The sequence below is a fragment of the Salvelinus alpinus genome, chromosome 16 (assembly GCF_045679555.1).
Source record: "Salvelinus alpinus chromosome 16, SLU_Salpinus.1, whole genome shotgun sequence".
Classification (NCBI taxonomy): Eukaryota; Metazoa; Chordata; class Actinopteri; order Salmoniformes; family Salmonidae; genus Salvelinus; species Salvelinus alpinus.
Window position 1 is genome coordinate 24074971 of NC_092101.1, and position 20664 is coordinate 24095634.

The 20664-nt window shown below is 41.2% G+C and overlaps 2 protein-coding genes across 3 annotated transcripts in view; one reads left to right on the plus strand and one right to left on the minus strand.

The window, feature by feature from the left end:
* Window positions 1–3288: 3288 nt before the first annotated feature.
* LOC139541170 (LIM/homeobox protein Lhx4-like) lies at window positions 3289–12646 on the plus strand. The gene is made up of 6 exons (XM_071345502.1): window positions 3289–3564; window positions 7271–7442; window positions 8961–9163; window positions 9914–10068; window positions 10206–10377; window positions 11005–12646. Exons 1-6 carry the CDS (start codon window positions 3486–3488, stop codon window positions 11382–11384), a joined length of 1161 nt encoding a protein of 386 aa, XP_071201603.1. The 5' UTR covers window positions 3289–3485; the 3' UTR covers window positions 11385–12646.
* A 6961-nt stretch (window positions 12647–19607) lies between these two features.
* LOC139541171 (acyl-CoA-binding domain-containing protein 6-like) overlaps window positions 19608–20664 on the minus strand; it is a 54836-nt gene continuing 53779 nt past the window's right edge. For both annotated transcript variants that reach the window (XM_071345505.1, XM_071345503.1), the window contains one exon: window positions 19608–20118. In XM_071345505.1, coding sequence (XP_071201606.1) covers window positions 19964–20118 — 155 coding nt within the window. In that variant the 3' untranslated portion in view covers window positions 19608–19963. The remainder of the gene's footprint in view (window positions 20119–20664) is intronic.

A 20664-nucleotide genomic window follows, 5' to 3' on the forward strand; every position in this document is an offset into this window, starting at 1 on the left:
AAGGGGGTGGATATAACTGGGACACCTGGCATACAGACATGAAGCAGGGTTTAGCGCTGGTGTGGGGCTGGTGTGGGGAGTATTCCCGTAATATCCCTGCTGCTCTCATTTAATCAGCTTGATGAGTGTTTTCATTTGACTAAATTCAATTTGAAATATTAACACACAACCGCGTATGGGGTTTGTATAGGCCCTATTGCACTGCAATGTGAGACAATGAAATCATCAGCTAAGTTTGAAATATCCTATCAGTTTAGCTGAAATATCCAACATCATATTCCCATTATGCAAATTATTCCGAATATCTTCTATTTTTTAGACATTGATTCACCTATAGGCCTATATTGTCAGTCTGCAAGTGATAACCCAACTGATTTGAGTCTAGTTAGCATTGATATTGAAAAATACTAGTTTTGTAGTTGTATATATTTAGAAAACGAAAGAAGATGCCCACTGGGCACACGCTGGGGGAATCAACGTTGTTTCCATGTAATTTCACCAACGTGGAATATTGACGACTGTGGGAGGATGCAAGGTGAATAGAAAAACCCCTGATATTTCTTATGCTCCAAATTGATATTTTCCTCTTTCAATTGTTGTCTGGACAAAATAATATTCTACAGTTATTGTGCTCATTATCAAAATTCTGTTGATATTAATAGGCTATTATTATTATTATTATTATTAGTAGTAGTAGTAGTAGTAGTAGTAGTAGTAGTAGTAGTAGTAGTAGTAGTAGTAGTAGTAGTAGTAGTAGTAGTAGTAGTAGTAGTAGTAGTATTGTTAGTATTGTTCTTATTATTGCTATATTGTAATACAATCATTCAATGATGGTAAATAGGCTACATATATTATTTAATGTAATAAATGTTCAATGTTCATGAGCATTAATGTAAACACTTGTTGTTATATTAGTAATGGTGGTACGGGTTATGGTAATAGCAGACATAAGCCTATATGCTATAGATCTTTTGTATTCAGATATTCCGAGATTCAGACGGTCGGCTACTTGTAGGCTTCGATTTCGTTCAACGTGTGAGTGGAATAGGACCGTATTGTTCATCTGAAAGCTTGGGACGCGGACCAAGCAACCACACTGTACATGCTTGAAGCAAATTGGAAGCGAAGATTGAGTTCATCTTGCTTGAACTACGAACTCTCCGGGGGGAATATCTTATCCGAAAGCAGTCTCTCAAACGCGGAATTGAAATGAACACTGTCAGAAGGACTGTGCTTGGACTTCTAATACCTGTCAAGGCTCTCGGACAAAAGGTCTTCCTTGCAGTCAGGTTACATCCCATTCACAGAGATCAGACACAAATATTGTGATTGTGTCCAATCAACGAAAAATAAAACGGAAACCCCGCACGCTGATGCTCATGCTCTAAGGTGATTTTATTTTAACAACCATACTACACTTAAGTCTTCATCAGGCATCCATATCCCAGATGGGGGTGGAAGGTCCTATATGTCCAATCAACAACATTTAATTAACTTGCTTTTTTAGCCTACACATCATCGATGGTAGGCCTATTTGTATGCTATCGGCAAACCAAATTCAATAACTCCAATCCTAACAAATATGACCTACCTTTCCTTAAGGTTTAGAGCATAATTTCTCTTTTTTTTTGTTGCCTACATGCAATTTACAGATCAGCTAATTGTCAAATCCTTGAGCTTCAATGCCATACAACACTCCTTCTGTGGCCTCCAACTGCTATTAAATGCAAGTAAAACTAAATGCATGCTCTTCAACCGATTGCTGCCCGCACCTACCCGCCCGTCCAGCATTACTACTCTGGACGTTTCTGACTTAGAACATGTGGACAAATACAAATACCTAGGTGTCTGGTTAGACTGTAAACTCTCCTTCCAGACTCACATTAAGCATCTCCAATCCAAAATTAAATCTAGAATCGGCTTCCTATTTCGCAACAAAGCCTCCTTCACTCATGCTGCCAAACATACCCTCGTAAAACTGACTATCCTACCGATCCTTGACTTCGGCGATGTCATTTACAAAATAGCCTCCAACACTCTGCTCAGCAAATTGGATGTAGTCTATCACAGTGCCATCCGTTTTGTCACCAAAACACTATATACTACCCACCACTTCGACCTGTATGCTCTCGTTGACTGGCACTCGCTTCATATTCGTCGCCAAACCCACTGCCTCCAGGTCATCTATAAGTCTTTGCTAGGTAAAGCTCCGCCTTATCTCAGCTCACTGGTCACCATAGCAGCACCGACCCGTAGCACGCGCTCCAGCAGGTATATTTCACTTGTCGTCCCCAAAGCCAACTCCCCCTTTGGCCGCCTCTCCTTCCAGTTCTCTGCTGCCAATGACTGGAACGAATTGCAAAAATCACTGAAGCTGGAGTCTTATATTTCCCTCACTAACTTTAAGCATCAGCTGTCAGAGCAGTTTACCACCATTGCACCTGTACACAGCCCATCTGTAAATAGCCCACCCAACTACCTCATCCCCATATTGTTTTTTTTGCTCCTTTGCACCCCAGTATCTCATCTTGCACGTTCATCTTCTGCACATCTATCACTCCAGTGTTTAATTGCTAAATTGTAATTATTTCGCCACTATGGCATATTTATTGCCTTACCTCCCTCATCTTACTACATTTGCACACACTGTATATAGATTTTTCTATTGTGTTACTGACTGTACTTTTGTTTATCCCATGTGTAACTCTGTGTTGTTTGTGTCGTACTGCTTTGCTTTATCTTGGCCAGGTCGCAGTTGGAAATGAGAACTTGTTCTCAAATGGCCTACCTGGTTACATAAAGGTGAAATAAAAACTCAAATTAAAAAATATGAGAAAACGTATTAATTTCATATGTCAGCAGAGCAGGTAGGCTGTGGATTGGGCTGTATAGGCTAGTAGCGGTTGCTCAATGTTACCTTTCACGTCTCTGAAGAAAGAGACGCTTTGATAGTGCAAAGTCTATCTATTAAAGCGTATTGCCATATTCAGCTGAAAAACATTTTACCCCTTCATTCTGATAGAACGACAATGCTATGTGCAAAGCGAGACTCTATTTGTTGATACTATTCTAAAGAAGGTTGCCTCTTTCTGGGGCATTCTGTTTTGTCACCAATTCTTCCGTCTTTCTCACTGTACACCTGCGCCCAGGAGCAGAATTCTTCCGCCCATTTGAGGCTTGATGGAGGATCCCATTGGTCCCTGGTGGTGCCTATGCTGGGGTGACGTCACAGTTGTCCCTGCAGTGTGAATGAATCAAGCAGCTTGTATGATCCACATCAAAAGAGCACGGCGAAATCTCGCACGCATGGACAATATTCCAGGATAATAAAAAATACCGGACTTTAAAGGGACAGCTAGATCTACAGAAGGGTTCATACCCTGTTTCTATTTGACATATTCTACATTTCTCACCAAAAGACGGGAGCTTCAGCCCACCTTGTTGAGCGGGTATATGTGTGTGTTTATTCCCGGTTCTGGATCAACATGATGCAAAGTGCTGCTGTTCTACCAACAGAGAGTCCTGTGAAGGGTGTACCCGAGATACTCGGAGTGCCAATGCAACGTAAGGCTTTCCACTTCCTTGTCTATATTGATTATATCATACGGAAATTGGCAGCCGAGCTCTGAAATGCTGCAGGGCACTGCTGTAGAAAAAATATGTGGCGTTTAATTAAACTGGGTTGAGGGACAGACAAGCCAGGCTAAAGAAGGCAGTGATATTATTCTACCGGATCATATATTTTCATATTATTCTACTTACTCATATAACGTGTGTTTCATATTATTCTTTGAAGTGAGGGTATTATGCATTTCATTTTGATCTTCTGGTCCTCATGTGGAATTTTGTGGAATGCTGTATGGATAGAGATTCTTTATCACATGTAGCCTATGTCTTGTTTAAAGTGTGCGTTTGTACTGCTCGTAATGTTGTCTCCAACCCCCAGCCTTATGCACGAGTTGTACATGCTGGTTTTAAACTATTAGAACCCATGAGCATATATAGGCCTAGGTTGGGACATGTGTATAATAGTATAACACTCATCAAGGCATAAACACTTTATGTTTGTACATTTTTTTTAATTATACAGGAATATTCATATTCCCTACCTCGAGCGCATTTTGTTATTCTATTCCCTCGAGCTGTATGAGAAGTTTGCTTCTGGTCAGAGATGAGACAGCTGTTTATTTGTCTGGCCATGGACGAGAGATCAGACGCTCTCATCACCTACTCTCCATACCCTACCAGTTTGACTGACAGCTATTACTGAGTCGTATCGAAATTATCCAGGCTATGTATGCGTATGCTTTGATGTTTCTGCTATAGCTGTGTTATTGTACAATTGTAGGCTACATAATTGTACAATTATGTTAGTCTTATTATTGTTTGACACATAGGGTGTAGGCTATATTACACGTATAGATTGTGATATGATATTATAGCCTACTTAAACAAGTAGTTTTAATTTTAATTTTAAAAATGACAAACGTGGAATATTTCACTACATTGTGTGTGCGGTAAATACTTTACCTCAACATCAAAGCAAATAATTGCTCATTATCTTCGCATCTGCTCTTTAACTCAGTTTTGTTCATCTACGCTACATAATCTGATCCTGCAATCAAGATGGAACTGGGTTGGATACATTCCTGACCTAATTATTCATATGCGAGCCACGGAAATGTATAGATAGACCTACTCTATTACCTCTAATGTTGCTTTTAATCCAAAATGAAATACTATATAGTTTACATCACAGATCCAAACGAGTTGTTGCTTCTTTCAGCGCAGGAGAGTATATTTTTGTTCAAAATCTAGCATCATTTATCATTTAACCCATTTAAAAGTGTCTTGAATTGACCTTCATTTAGGCTACCTTATTGGTAAAGGCAGTGAACCATAATGTTTAATGCACAAAGTGAAACAATGCAGAATTGTGAAATATAATTGGTTTAACCTATAAAACTATATGTTAGTGGTGTATGCTCTTTAATTTTGTAAATCGAAGGAGATTGTGTAAAGATTGTATAAAGATTGTATAAAGATTGTGTTAAGATCTTGCCACTCAACCCCCTTGGTGCATACATGCAGGATTTAATACCGCATTACTCTGGGAATAAAAGCAATTTAGTATTATGTATCTAAACATTATTATCATGATTCATATGGCTGTTAGCATGCTCTTATGAATATGGGTAATTATTCTAAACCGTTTGGATACAAGAAACGTTTAGGCCCCAAGAAAAATAAGATTATTTTCTGAATAGAGTTTACAGTCTGCTTGCTTTGAAGTGTAGGTCATGCAATCTACAAAACATATGAGCTATAGGCCTATGAGCTCAATGTGGCCTGTGAGCTCTATAGGCTATGTGCTCGTTCCCTATAAGACCTACAGTTATTCCGATATTGTAGCTAATAAGTAAGTTGGGTGATTTGAAACACTGTTTTTTAGTCCTGTTAAAAAACACAATTATCCTCTGCTAATCGAAATACAGTAAAACAGGATGATATATTTATGTTGTAGGAGATGCAGTAACTGAGAAAAGGAAGCGTATAGGATCACATTTGATTAGATTTGAGGACCCCTCTTGAGGAGGCTCACAAGAGATCTTAAGTGGTATGATCGTGTGAGTTTACAAGTTATGCAGAAAGAGAGGGGGGGGGGGGGGGTGAAGGGGCTATTAGACATCGAACGTGAATACTGCCAAGATTGGCCCTCGTGCTATCCTTTCAGTATCATCACGTACACCAAAGCATAATGCATAACGCTCCAAAAATAAGGGTATTTCTTTCATATTTTGTGGATGTAAAATACACCTTGCTTTCATTTAAGTTATGTAAAAAGTCTTAAAAAGCCATGTACTCCATAGTTATCTCATTTGATTGTGAAGTTGATTGGGAAACACCTGGTATGCCGATGTCTGTACAGGCTAATGCCACATCGCAATACTACAATCAAAGAATTGGAGCTTTGCAGCATCTCAAAATGCAACTCCTGTACATTGTATAGGCTACCGTATCACCTTCATAAGTGTATTGTAAAATCAACCCTCTATTTGTGCATGCTTAGCTTAGGCCTTGTGTATAAATGTTGTTGATTGAGCAGCCCTCCAGAAACTATACATAAAAATGTAAATGTTTTACTCTTCAAAAATGTCTCCCAACGTAGGCTACAGTATGAAGATGCACATGTAGGCCTACTGTATTGTAATTGTTTTGAAATGTTGTCATGACCTCCACAGCGCACATTTAAACAGCTTGGTATGGGTGTGATTAGATTACTGATTAGGCAGTATGAGTTAAACAACTATTTATTTAAAACAACAATTAGCTTGGCAAAGCCTAATTGCAGACATACTGTAGATACAGTACAAATATTAAACTGCTCGAGCACAAAAAAAATCACCTGGCCAATTATTTTGTGCACAAAACGGTGCTTATTGCATCCGTTTTCATGAGTTTGAGGGGTCAGTTTCAATTTCGATCTCTTCATGCCCTCACCCGCTATTCTAAGATAGTGAAAAGGTAATTTAGTCTACCATGAGAAGCCTCTCTTCATCTGGTCATTGTTCACATGCGGTACCATTTTACTGACGACAACGGAGATTGAGGGAAATTATTCCCGAAGTTTCATTTTCTGAAATGAAAAAAAAGAAGATGGCTATAATAATAATAATAACAATACTATTAATATGTATTATTCTATCACATTATAATATATATATATATATATATATATATATTTATAAATATAAAAATAACTCTGGTTATTTCCTTTTGCATAGACTATTCACATTAATAGCGACACTGTGCTGGTGTTACGATGTTGATGGTGATAATAGTGCATTGTTTTTAACACTATAAGGCCGAGGTTATTGCTCCTTCTTATAGCCCAGTTTTTATCTTTCACGTTGTTTATGACTATTAGTATTTATTATATATATTTACTACTTGGTTTCGAATCAGTCGGCTTATCCAATCAAATCCACTTCAAAGCTAAATATTGTGGCACTGGCACAGGCCTTTGATAAACCTAAGTCGAATGAGTGGCATGATGATACAATTTACTCTGTCAGACCATATTTGTTTTCAAATATGGGTCACAATGATGAGGAATTAGGCTACATTACCGATTTTGTTTAACATAATTTTAGCCTGCTCTGATCTTTAAAACCTGCAGGGGCAATGCTCACCTTGTCTCCTTGCACTATTCCACCACCAATATTTTATCTTAACTCATGGTGTGTGTTCTCTCTCTCTCTCCCCATAGAAATCCCCCAGTGTGCGGGCTGTAGTCAACACATCCTCGACAAGTTCATCCTGAAGGTGCTGGACCGCCACTGGCACTCCAAGTGCCTCAAGTGCGCAGACTGTCAAGCGTTGCTGGCAGACAAGTGTTTCTCGCGGGCAGGAAATGTGTACTGCAAAGAGGACTTCTTCAAGTGAGTTCCACTTCTTCATCTTAAAACATTCACCTATCTTGTTTGAATGGGAATTTTGAGAATTTGATTGCTGCAAGCTAAGTGACATTACATTGTAGAAGTGATTTACTTGAATATTTGTGAGCTCAAAAATGGCAATAAAATTGCACTGATTTTGAATTGTAAAATCTGTGACATGATCAGAGTGGTCTGTATTGCATGTTGCTTTTGAGGAAAGATTTGGTGAGCACCTTACTCATGGACTAGGTTTGACTTCACTTATCATACAGGACTAGTGCTAGTGAGGATTTTCCTCTTTACATAGTTTACTTTCATAATATAATGATGTGAGATAATGGATGTTATAAAACAGGCTTGTGTCAATACTTAGTGACAGGACCAACACAATGAGGTTAATCAAGCTGAACATCCTACAACATCCTCCTGCCTTTCTGTCCTTGTTGAATACTTATGTTGGATAAGACAGAACACATAACACTCAAACTTTCAACTCCAAAGACACTCTATATACTAATTAAATTAATTACTGATCTACCAGCCTTAGCTGGACACACACAACAGCAACTTGAATTTCTTCTCATCCCGCTTTCTCTCTCTTTTGCTTCCATCTTTTTAAGATTGAATTTCTGAGGCATTAAAGAAGTAAATTAAGTTAGACTTTTATCCAAAACAGGATCAGTACTGTCTTTTACTAAATCATGTTTGAGAGGTTTTAATGTCAGAAGCTTCAATGAGACCTAAAAAGCTTGCGAGTCAGAGAGTGGAGATTAACTTTATTAGTCGGCCCTGGGGACAATAGGGGCGGTTTCTGCTGTTAAAACTGCAGTGATGCTGTGTGTGCACTATGGGGATGCTACCGGAGACAGGGAGAGGAGTAGAGATGATGGGGCTGAGGCCTGGGCTGGAAACTGGAGTAGAGTGCAGGATTTCCTAGCAGTAATGAAGAAACTTCTCCTTGGTCTAAAGGAAGGGTTTATTTTTCTGTATAGGCTTTGTGAATTACAGCCCCATCCCGAGTCAGTGCTTTATTGGTTCTCTGCAGCCTGTTTACTGTGCAGGGCTCTTTCTACTGGTTCTTATAGCTTCCACTTCCACTGCATTGATCCAGGCCATTCGTCAAGCTGAGGACAAGCCCACCACCAACACAAATACATTCCACCATTGATGCTTTGCCCCTCTACAACTAACCCAAGTAGTATTACAGATACTATTATTACAGGTGGAAGTGGAAGTGAAAACTATGCGTGCTACGTTATAACTATGTTATAAAGCCATGTTATCTTCAGCCTCTGAACATTGGAGATGCATCCACCTGTTCTGTGTGGGGTTTGTGTATCTGATGGCAGGTGTGTGTGTGTGTGTGTGTGTGTGTGTGTGTGTGTGTGTGTGTGTGTGTGTGTGTGTGTGTGTGTGTGTGTGTGTGTGTGTGTGTGTGTGTGTGTGTGTGTGTGTGTGTGTGTGTGTGTGTGTGTGTGTGTGTGTGTGTGTGTGTGTGTGTGTGTGTGTGTGTACTTGCAGGCGGTTTGGAACAAAGTGTGCGTCGTGCCAACAGGGGATCCCTCCGACCCAGGTGGTGCGGAAGGCCCAGGACTTTGTGTACCACCTGCACTGCTTTGCCTGCGTCATGTGCAGCCGGCAGCTGGCCACTGGGGATGAGTTCTACCTCATGGAGGATGGCAGGCTGGTGTGCAAGGAGGACTATGAAACAGCCAAACAGAATGGTAGGTTTCTGACTGGGCCATTCTACTAGTTCTATGGCCAATCGGCCATCAAATAATTCAGTCTTATCTCCCTGGTTGATAAACTGTTATATTCAGAACCTCTTCAGGAAATTGACTTGAATTAACTATCTAGAGCTGGTGTGATGCTCTGAGTAATGGGTCCAGCAGGGTCCAGCAGGGGAGCTGTGGAGAGTGGTGCAGGAGTTAGCAGCCCATTCAAAAGCATTCAGACAGGGAGTTCAGCAGACAGCAAGGTGCAATTAACTCCTTTATGTACAATAATACTGAAGCATTGAGGAATCACAAGAGACAGTGGGATAGTGAAGCGACAGAATCATCATAAACCCAGCCGGATGGGGTCCCAGTGTCTCTCAGTGTCTCTCAGTGTCCTGCTTGGGCATTAAATCTCCAGTTGCTGTGACCTTTTATGGATCTGATACTGAAAGCTCTGCCTATGTATTTATGGAAATTTCCATGGCCCACTGATTGATTATGTTAAGTGATGCAATGCACTTTTACGGTGGGTCCCCAATAACTCCCTTCTTCTGGCATTCCCCAGGGAGATTTATATCCCCTACAGATAGAGTGGGACAGTTTCAGAAGGGTATTGACTTGCCACTCAGTCCATCCAAGCCTATATGATGTTTTCGAAAGCGAAAGCCACAAGTTGATTTCAATTTAAAAAAATGCAAATATTGCAAACAATATTCTTCAAGAAGATATTCTTTAATTCTTGCACATCTTTCTCAGATGATTCAGAGGCAGGGGCAAAGCGACCACGGACCACCATCACAGCCAAACAGTTGGAGACCCTTAAAATTGCCTACAAGAACTCTCCCAAGCCAGCGCGCCACGTCCGCGAGCAGCTCTCCTCAGAGACGGGACTGGACATGAGAGTAGTGCAGGTGTGTGCCTCAACAGGATCTTTAATTCCAAGCTGAGCAGTTGTCTAGTTTGGACTAGCTTAAGATAACATCCCAGTGATAATATGCAGATATATACATGAATTAGAAGTCAAACGTCTCTACTCCCACAATGGCAGGTGTGGTTCCAGAATCGTCGTGCGAAAGAGAAGCGTCTGAAGAAGGACGCAGGGCGGCACCGCTGGGGTCAGTTCTACAAAAGCGTCAAACGTAACCGAGGGGGCAACAAAGCAGAGAAGGAGAGTTCAACAGACGATGCGGGACTGAGTGACAGTGAGCTCAGCTTCAGAGGTCAGTATGGCTAACCCAACCCCAAACCTCCTTCACTTCACATCTTTCTCTCGCTTCTTCAACTCCTCCTCCTCTTCCTCTCTTTCTTTTCACACTTCTCCAATATGGAGCCTACACGAAAAGAGAAGCTTCTACTGTGCAAATTACATTTTAGACATCCCCATGTTTTTATGGTTGTTTGATGTTTGTGAGCCCGTTTTGGGGACTCATAAAAGTCTCAAGCCATTTTTAAAAGGAGGCCATTTTTACGAGAAATGAAAACCCCATAGCAGAAACTCTATAAAGTAGGTGAAGCTTTTAGTCAATTAGAGGGAAAGTGCTCTGGGGCATTGTTGTTATTGAAACAGCACTGGAGGGACTGCCGGAGACAAATATTTTGTATTGCACGCACAGACCCCCTTTGTTTGAGCTTAAGGTAAATCACAAGTCTTTCAACCTCTTACTAAGCGCTGGGAGAACACTACACACCCATGCCATTTACCTAGATGAAATCCAGATTATGTTGCCTCAATAAAAAGATTTCATAACGGCACTTAATTCTATTTAAAGATAAAAGCTGGATAATGTTGATATAGTTGATGACAGCACCATAGAAGTGTTAAAACCCTCCCTCCCTTCTCTCTGTAGATGACCAGATCCTGTCAGACCTGGGCCACACCAACGGCCTGTATGGGAGTGTGGGCGACGGGGGAGTGTTGAACGGAGGCTTCTCTCTGGACGCTGCTGGACAGCCCTATCATGACATTCGGACTGGCAGTCCATACGGCCTCCCCCAGTCGCCCTCGTCCATTGCCTCACTGCCCGGCCACACCCCGCTGCTCAACAACCTGGGCTTCACCATGGACAGCATCATGGCCCAGGGGGGGCAGGGAGGCGTGGGGCAGGCTCTCAGGTCCATGGCAGGAGGCCCCACCTCTGACCTCTCCACGGGAAGCAGCACGGGCTACCCAGACTTCCCCACCAGCCCTGCATCATGGCTGGACGAGATGGACCACTCCCAGTTCTGAGCTCCACCATGAACACAGCAGACTGACTGTGGAACAGAGACAGACGAAGCAGGCTTTTTACATTTCTATTTCCCTGAAACTGATATTGCTTGTTGTCCAATAATGGTTGTGGAAGTAGTAGGTATGCCGGACAGGCTACACTTCAGCTACCCTCCCACCACATTAGAGTAAAGGATGTGTGGAGACCCACCACTGACCTGAGCAGAGGCGCCACACAGAACAGAATGGCAGGACAAAACACTACTGAATGTTGAACTTACACTGTATTATCTTTTTTTATGGATAGATTTTATTCCATTCTCTAAAAAAACTGGATTTGACATTTCCAGCATGAGTTTCTGCATTGGGATGATGTTTGTCATTAAACCCTGAGGCAAGCCCAAACAGGCATCAGCAATGTTAGGGCCACAATCTAAATGGAATCCCTAAAAAAAGAAGCTTCCTGCATGCTTCTGAATGAGGAGGATCAATGTTCATATAAAAGCCTTTTACATTGGCAATGCACTTTACACTTCTCCTCTTTTGTACATGGACAGCAACAAACAGAAGAGAGATGAATGCACAATGCAACCCAGCAGTGTTTCATTTGAGAACTAGTTTCAAACAGCGACACAAGTCTAATTTTACAATGCAAAGGTTTTTTTTAATGTAATGCTGAAACTAGCAGCACTGGGTTTTTAGGAATTACTAGATGTTGGTCTATATAGTGTGGGAGCCACAGAGTATTCTGTATATGTGAGGGGGAAGTCGCTTTCTTCAAACCCATTCTCTTCTGTAATGTAGGTGCTCTTGTTCTTCTCTGTGAATTATCTGTAGTCCTGGGGGTACACTTTTGTCAGTATTTATTTCTCTGTTGTTCTTACTCCAAGAATATGCTCTCTGCTAGAAGTCGTCATGACCCAATGACTGTAGGATAGAAAGAAGTGCAAAGGCAACCCAACAACAATGTGGAAATTCACATTTGATATCCTCTTTTATTGGTGCAGCTGACAACATGGGGAATCTTAACTCATTATGACAGATACAGGAACAGAACAATCATTTTACTAAATGTTTCATTAATGCAGTATATTTATTTATATGAGAAAACACACACCAACCTAATCTTGACTGAGGAACATTCACTGTTAATGCTGAAAAGTCATAAACAGCCATCCTGGCTCCAGTATCTTTGGCTGCTTAGAAGCTACTCTTCTCTGTCAACAGATGTAATATCACCCATCAATGTATACTGAACAAAAAAATAAATGCAACGTGTTGGTCCCATGTTTCATGAGCTGAATTTAAAAATCCCAGAAATGTTCCATATGCGCAAAAACCTTATTTCTCTCAAATTTTGTGCACACATTTGTTTATATCCCTGTTAGTGAGCATATTTCCTTTGCCAATATAATTGATCCACCTGAAATATCAAGAAGCTGATTAAACAGCACGATCATTACACAGGTGCACCTTGTACTGGGGACAATAAAAGGCCACTCTAAAATGTGCAGTTTTGTCACACAACACAATTCCTGAAGTTTTGAGGGAGTGTGCAATTGGCATTCTGACTGCAAGAATGTCCAACAGAGCTGATGCCAGATAATTGAATGTTAATTTCTCTACCATAAGCCACCTCCATTGTAATTTTAGAGAATTTGGCAGTATGTCCAACCGCAGACCACGTGTAACCACGCCAGCCCAGGACCTCAACATCCGTCTTCTTTACCATCAGGATTGTTTGGCTCCCAAGTGGGTGGGTCTATGCCCTCCCAGGCCCACCCATGGCTGCGCCCCTGCCTAGTCATGTTAAATCCATAGATTAGGGCATAATTTATTTATTTAAATTGACTGATATCCTTCTATGAACTGTAACTCAGTAAAATCTTTGAAATTGTTGCATGTTACGTTTATATTTTTGTTCAGTATAAATACATGCAAAAGGGATTATCAAACGTAATACTTAGAGACAGTGGAAAACAGCTGATGGCCTGATTGTCATGGTATCATGAATATGCTGTTGTGTCATGTGTCATGTATCTTAGGACCCGCACTGGGTGAGATGAGAGAGGTTTTACAAAATCTCAGTCTTGTGTGATGGTGTTGGTTTCAAGACTTTCATGTTGTTTCTAAAGATTTACGACGAGAATAAGTGTACAAGGGGACAGAACAATTCCTGTAAAAAAATCTCTCAAAATCTCAATGTCTGCTAATTTATATTTCTTTCCGTGTCAATTGCCAAATGTTGAACCAGCTGAAAAGAGCATACATTATGCCAACCAGAAAGCAAACAAAAAAAAACATGCAAATATATACACACACCAATATACGTTTTGTTCAATCTGTTGCCTCAGAACTTTGCGTCTTAATTGTTGTAAATTTTGTACAGTTTCAAAAGGTGTTGACAGTCTTGTTTCATGAGCGCTATTTATTGCCATGTGTCTTTAAAAAAGATGAAACAGATAGCACTGAAACTATTCATATATGCCTTCTGTGCATTGATAGGAACTGTGTACAGAAATATCTATATGAGGAAATAAAGCTAAAATGTCTTTGGATTAAAGTGGGTGTATTTCTCTTTAATATTTACATGTATATTCTATCATAAAGCAGATAGCAGATGCAGTTAGAAGAGATTAGTCTTCAGAATGCAGAGGAAGAGGATGAGCAACAACTCAGCAGTGGGAAGGACCTAGCTATGGCCGGCCCACCACTAAAGAACCAGAAGAAAAGAGGAGGGACCATAGTTAGTGTTTCCTTCTCATAGGGAAAGGTGTGACAGACAAGCAAAGCAAGGGCCTGGGGATTGTTCACTCAATTTCTATAATTTGTCAATCTTGTTCTTACCTTGTAAGAAGCATATGGGCCAGGAGTGACTGCAACCTATGATTCATATTTTATGACTTAGCTATGACCATGCACCAGAAGGTAAGGATAGCATCAATTATCTCAACCAGTGGTGTTTAACATCACTCACTTCAGAAGAGTAATCCCATAGGATTGTAGCTATGTGTTTATTGAAAATGTAGAGAACATTATTTTCACTATTATACACGTCCATATACAGGGCATTCAGAAAGTATTCAGACTCCTTGACTTTTTCCACATTTTGTAAAAATCCTCATCAATCTACACACAATACCCCATAATGACAAAGGGAAAACAGGTTTTATTTATTTTTGCAAATGTATAAAAAAACTAAAACAGAAATGCCTTATTTACATAAGTATTCAGACCCTTTGCTACGACACTCGAAATTGAGCTCAGATGCATCCTGTTTCCATTGATCATCCTTGAGATGTTTCTACAACTTGATTGGAGTCCACCTGTGGTAAATTTAATTTGTTGGACATGATTTGGAAAGGCACACACCTGTCTATATAAGGTCCCACAGTTGACAGTGCATGTCAGTGCAAAAACCAAGCCAAGAGGTCGAAGGAATTGTCCGTAGAGGTCCGAGACAGGATTGTGTCGAGACACAGATCTGGGGAAGGGTACCAAAACATTTCTGCAGCATTGAAGGTACCCAAGAACACAGTCTCCTCCATCATTGTTAAAAATTGAAGAAGTTTGGAACCACCAAGACTCTTCCTAGAGCTGGCCGCCCAGCTAAACTGAGCAACCGGGGGAGAAGGACCTTGGTCAGGGAGGTGACCAATAACCCAATGGTCCCTCTGACAGAGCTCCAGAGTTCCTCTTTGGAGATGGGAGAACCTTTCAGAAGGACACACATCTCTGCAGTACTCCACCAATCAGGCCTTTATGGTAGGGTGGCCAGACGGAAGCCACTCCTCAGTAAAAGGCACATAACAGCCCGCTTGGAGTTTGCTAAAAGGCACCTAAAGGACTCTCAGACCATGAGAAACAAGATTCTCTGGTCTGATGAAACCAAGATTGAACTCTCCCTACGGTAAAGCATGGTGGTGGCAGCATCATGCTGTGGGGATGTTTTTCAGCGGCAGGGACTGCGAGACTGATCAGGATCGAAGGAAAGATGAATGTAGCAAAATACAGAGGTCCTTGATGAAAACCTGCTCCAGAGTGCTCAGGACTTCAGACTGCGGTGAAGGTTCACCTTCCAACAGGACAACGACCCTAAACACACAGCCAAGACAACGCAGGAGTTGCTTCGGGACAAGTCTCCAAATGTTCTTGAGTGGCCCAACTAGAGCCCTGACTTGAACCCGATTGAAGTTCTCTGGAGAGACCTGAAAATAGCTGTGCAGCGACCCTCCCCATCCAACCTGACAGAGCTTGAGAGTATCTGCAAAGAAGAATGGGAGAAACTCCCCAAATACAGGATTACCAAGCTTGTAGCATTTTGTTCTTTGTCATTATAGGGTATTGTGTATAGATTGATGAGGGAAGAAAAAACAATTTAATCCATTTTAGAATAAGGCCTTAAAGTAACAAATTGTGGAAAAAGTCAAGCGGTCTGAATACTTTCCCGAATGCACTGTATAATTTAGCTGTATGTATTTTTAGATATAGGCCTATTGTAAATGTGTATTATTGTTGCGTCACCATCTTCTTTGCGAAGATAAATAAGTACAAACATAAGCTAAATTACAGAAATCTGGATTTTTTATTTAACTAGGCAAGTCAGTTAAGAACAAATTCTTATTTACAATGACGGCCTACCCCAGCCAAAACCTAACCCAGACGACGCTGGACCAATTGTGCACCGCCCTATGGGACTCCCAATCATGGCCGGTGATACAGCCCAGGATCGAACCAGGGTCTGTAGTGACGCCTCTAGCACTGAGATGCAGTGCCTTAGACCGCTGCGCCACTCGGGAGGAATGCAGACAGGCTCTATCTATCTGAGCTACTGTGTCCAACACACCACCACCTGTTATGTTGGGCACCAACTAACCAAAAAAGGTGTTAGGATTTTTTTTCAATTACATATTTTACAACAAAAAAAGGTTTAAGGAAATACAGGCATGCACCACATTATTACAGAACAAAACAGCTCAATCAAGCCAGATGGTCTTGTAAGTATTAAAGTAAAGCTTGCATTCATTTAATAAAAAGAGCATGAAAAGGTAGCGTAGTGGGATAATGTCTTACTGCTGTGTGTGAAGAATCCAATACATGAACTTGTATGTGGTACAAATCACATTGTGGAAGCACCTCCTCTAAGAGTATGAACTAGGCTGTTTGAGAAGGTTTGAATCCTAAGCAACCTGCCTACACATATAGTGTTTAGTACAATACCAACATAGCTAGTGTAGTAGGTCAAAGCTGTGTGCTGTACAATCTTAGTAGAGCATGGGTGGGATAGGCATTGTGGTGCTCAAGTTAATTTACTCTCTTTTTCAGCTTCAGACCAATGCCTATTCTCACTTAAAACACGTTTAAACAAAATATTCTTACTACTTTGGGTAAACTATCCCTTGAAGGATGAACTGATAATAAATATCACATTCAAAGATGGAGATCCAGTTAGTAACCAATGGTGGGTGTTGGTTTTCGGTGTCTGCTAGTCCTTGGCCGGTAGTGTTTGTTTGCAAGCCCATATACACCACTCCCACCCATAGAAGAGACAAAACGGGGGCAGAAGCAGCACATCTGCTTAGCTGCTGCAAACACTGATCCCTCTGCTACTAAAGACCGCACCAGATTGCAGTTTTGCACAGTCAAATTTTTCCTTAATCCCTGCACTGTTAACTAATTGTAAACTGCTTTGTGAAATACGGATAAATATGCTTTGTGAAATACGGATAAATATGCTTTGTGGTCAGGCAAGATACACTCCTAAAAAAAAGCAAAAAGGACTCTTCGGCTTTCCCCTTAGGAGAACCCTTTGAAGAACCCCTTTTGGTTCAAGGTCAAACCCTTTTGTGTTCCATGTAGAACCCTATCCACAGAGGGTTCTATATGGAACCAAAAATGGTTATTCTATGGGGACAGCCGCAGAACCCTTTTTTCTAAGAGTGTAGAGATAGAGAGAAGCATTAAGTATGGCATAAATACAGGAGTGTATATTACATATCATAGTAAATTAACTGAATACGACAAGTCTCAATTTTAAGTTCCTTACAATTCCGCATTACTAAAACCCATGAGCTAAAGCAGTCTTGTTGGCTAGTCATCTGCAATATACTGGCTATAAATTCATAGTTAAATGGAAACAAATAGAATGTAAATATAACTCCTTAATAATTTATCCGTTATCCAGCCCTGTCAGTCATAGCATGTGTGTCCTATACTTAAGTATCATCAATTTGGTTGCGTTTTAGCTATTCCTGTTGCAGAACAAGCACGTCTGCATAAAACGCCACAAAACAAGCTGGTTTTATTCAGCCATTGATTAGACAAGCCATGGGCATTAATGGATAGCCTTTAATAGTGCTGCCTTACAAAGATAAACAGCGACAAAGACAGTTAGGATAATTTACACGGCACTTACAGCACTAGTATACAAATAAATCTGGGAAATTCCTGCACTGTTGCTTTTGCAAAGATGACAAACACAAGCACAAATGCCATTATCATCGATCTGAGGCTTTTATTACAAACTTCCTGAAGGTAACAATTCTATGTTCCTTCTGATGGAAAGAAATACATTAACATGTAAATAGATATTTGGTTCAGACTAAACTTAATCTTGGACATCAAGACAGGATATTTTTCTCGTAAAATTATGGTTTATTTTAATGTTGAGCAATGGCTGCCATGACAGACTGTAGCTTTAAAGGGTTTTGAGTCACAGAGAGGCCTTTCAATGACAACTTCAATGTTGTTCTTCTGTTTGAAGTGAAATTAGGTTAGTTTCACTGGGTCATTATAGCAGAAATGAGATAGTGCATATATAATTAGACAGAGGGAGGGTCGTTAACAGGATATTGCCTTCAGTGCCTGCTGAGGTGTTGCATAAGAACATCCTGAGGAGAAGAACCATAGAGACACTTGAGTGTCTGTGGAGCAGCTTTGATCACTATCGCCTCGAGTAGCAGCAGACGGCAATGCTTGTTAATCATGCACTAAACACACGGCTTGCAACAAGAGACTTATCGAGTCCTCTTGAAGATATTAGAGGGATGCATTTCAACAGCAGAGCTGAGATTTTGCTTACTGTTGAATTTCAAGCAATACTGTTCTGGGGACTAGCGAGCGGATTGCATTAAGAATTGGCCAGTACAATGACATGCCACTGCTTTTAACCCCCAGACTGGGGAGAGTAAGAGAGGGAGAGGAAAGTGCTCCAGTTCATCTCTGTAACAAACCTTGGCCATCTGTCACTAATGGTGTTAGAGAACCATAGAGGCGACTTGTAAAAATGCATAAACGTTAAGTAAAGAAGGTTGAGCAATATGGGCTGCGATTTGAGAGGAGGCAGTGTCAAAAGTGAAAAGCTCAGAGAAAATGGAGGCCCATAATGGAAACATAATGGGCTTAGTGCCACAGTTGTGCAGACATGCCCGGGGAGCATGCCGTCACCGACTACTACTCCAACCCGATCAGGATTTAGGAAATTACTGGAAGATGGGCGAAACATCCTTTTGGAATATACCGACAGCATAATTCCTGGTTGTGTAGGGAATGCATAACAATGCTCTCTCTCTCTCTCTGTGATACCGCAACAGAGCAGACTGTCTGGGCTGGATCATCTCTGTTCTGTATGCTGGGGCCATGGTGATAGACAGCAGTCAGCCGCAGCAGGACTCTTTTTGGTGACTTATTTAATGCCTCGCGTTCAGAGAGAGGGATTACAGCATGTCCCCATTGTTTGTTCAAATGTGCATTAGCTTCTTTATCAAGCTGTGGTTAAGAGCTGAGATTCCAGATTTAGTATTCTCATCAGGTGGGAGGGAGGGGGTGCCAAAGAGACTGCTCTGATCAGAAGAGCTTACGAAAAACTAAAGCAGATTTGGAGGCAGCCCATGTGTTGGCTATTTGGAGAACATCCAAATATATCTTAAGTGACATAATAGAGGGTGTGGGTATGTGGGGTGGGCCAAGGGAGACAGAATGTGCTCAGTGGACAAAGGGTTCACTCAAATGAAGAGGCCTGGCCAGGCAATTTGATCTGTGTGCTGCTATGGTTACGTTAGTTATTATGGAAAAACTTCTACCTAGATTTCTCCATGCTCCATCTGAATATAAAATAGCATATTCTAAGTTTCTTTTTGGACAAATATAGGTTAAATTTGTATTTTTCTTGTCCAGTTCTATATATGCAAGGATGATACCAACTAAAAATGCTAAATAAGCAGTCAGACTAGATAGGTAACAATAGGTAAACCTCTTTAGAAGTTATATTTTTAATTTTTTACCAATATACATAAGCTCTCCAAATGTCTTAAAAAAATAAATAATAATAATCAGGAAACACAAGACAAGTGAAGGTAACACAAAATCCGAAGTGCAAACATGACTGTCGTGTCATCAAAGGAGGTGGTCTGAAAAAGTCAGAGAGAAACTCATTTTTTTAATAGCGATGATGATGGATGCATTCCTTGGAATGGGACATGAGAGATGATGAAGTGGTGGGTTGCACTTTCAGAGTGGGATGACCATTACTGAGAGAGCTGGATGCTAGGTCTAGGGTGGGGTGGGCACAGGCTGGAGGGGAGGGGATGGCGAAGCTGGGCCTAGCCCTTGGGGGCGGTGTACTGGCGCAGCAGTGAGGAGATGGTGCTGGATTCAGTGACCTCCTCAGGCAGAGAGCCCTCCTGGTCTTTCATGGAAGGGTCTGCCCCAGCCTGTAGAAGCAGTTCCACTATGTCAGCAAACTCACACGCAGACGCTGCAGGACAGAGCGGGAGAGGGGGGGGGGCAGAATAACAGATCAGGGAGCGAGAACAGAAGGAGAGAGTGTGGGGGTGGGGGGGGGGGGGGGCACAGCAGGGTGAGAGAGAACGAGAGAGAGAGAGAGGGTGGAGAGAGAGAAAAGCGATATCATTGTGATGCACTTCAGAGGTAAAAGGATCCAGGATTGACTACACAGGTAACATGCCATGAAAGCAGCCATTTCCATATATCATTCTGGGTGGTATGACAAGACAGGACATAGTAAATCTCATTGTTCTGACAGCAACTTTAATACACACTTATCTGTATATCTTACAGTACCCAAATTACTAATAGAAAAGGATAGGATCACCTTTAAATATCTCCAAGGTCACCTGAGGAGACATGATGCACACAACTATGTCTAAACACAGCCTCTAAGCATTGGTGTTTATATTCCTTTTTTAACCTGAGTGCAGGAGTCAATGAAAAGCTCATATGGAGGCCCATTGACATTTCCCTGAACCTGTGGTTGCCTGAAACACTCAATTTGTGCCCGATT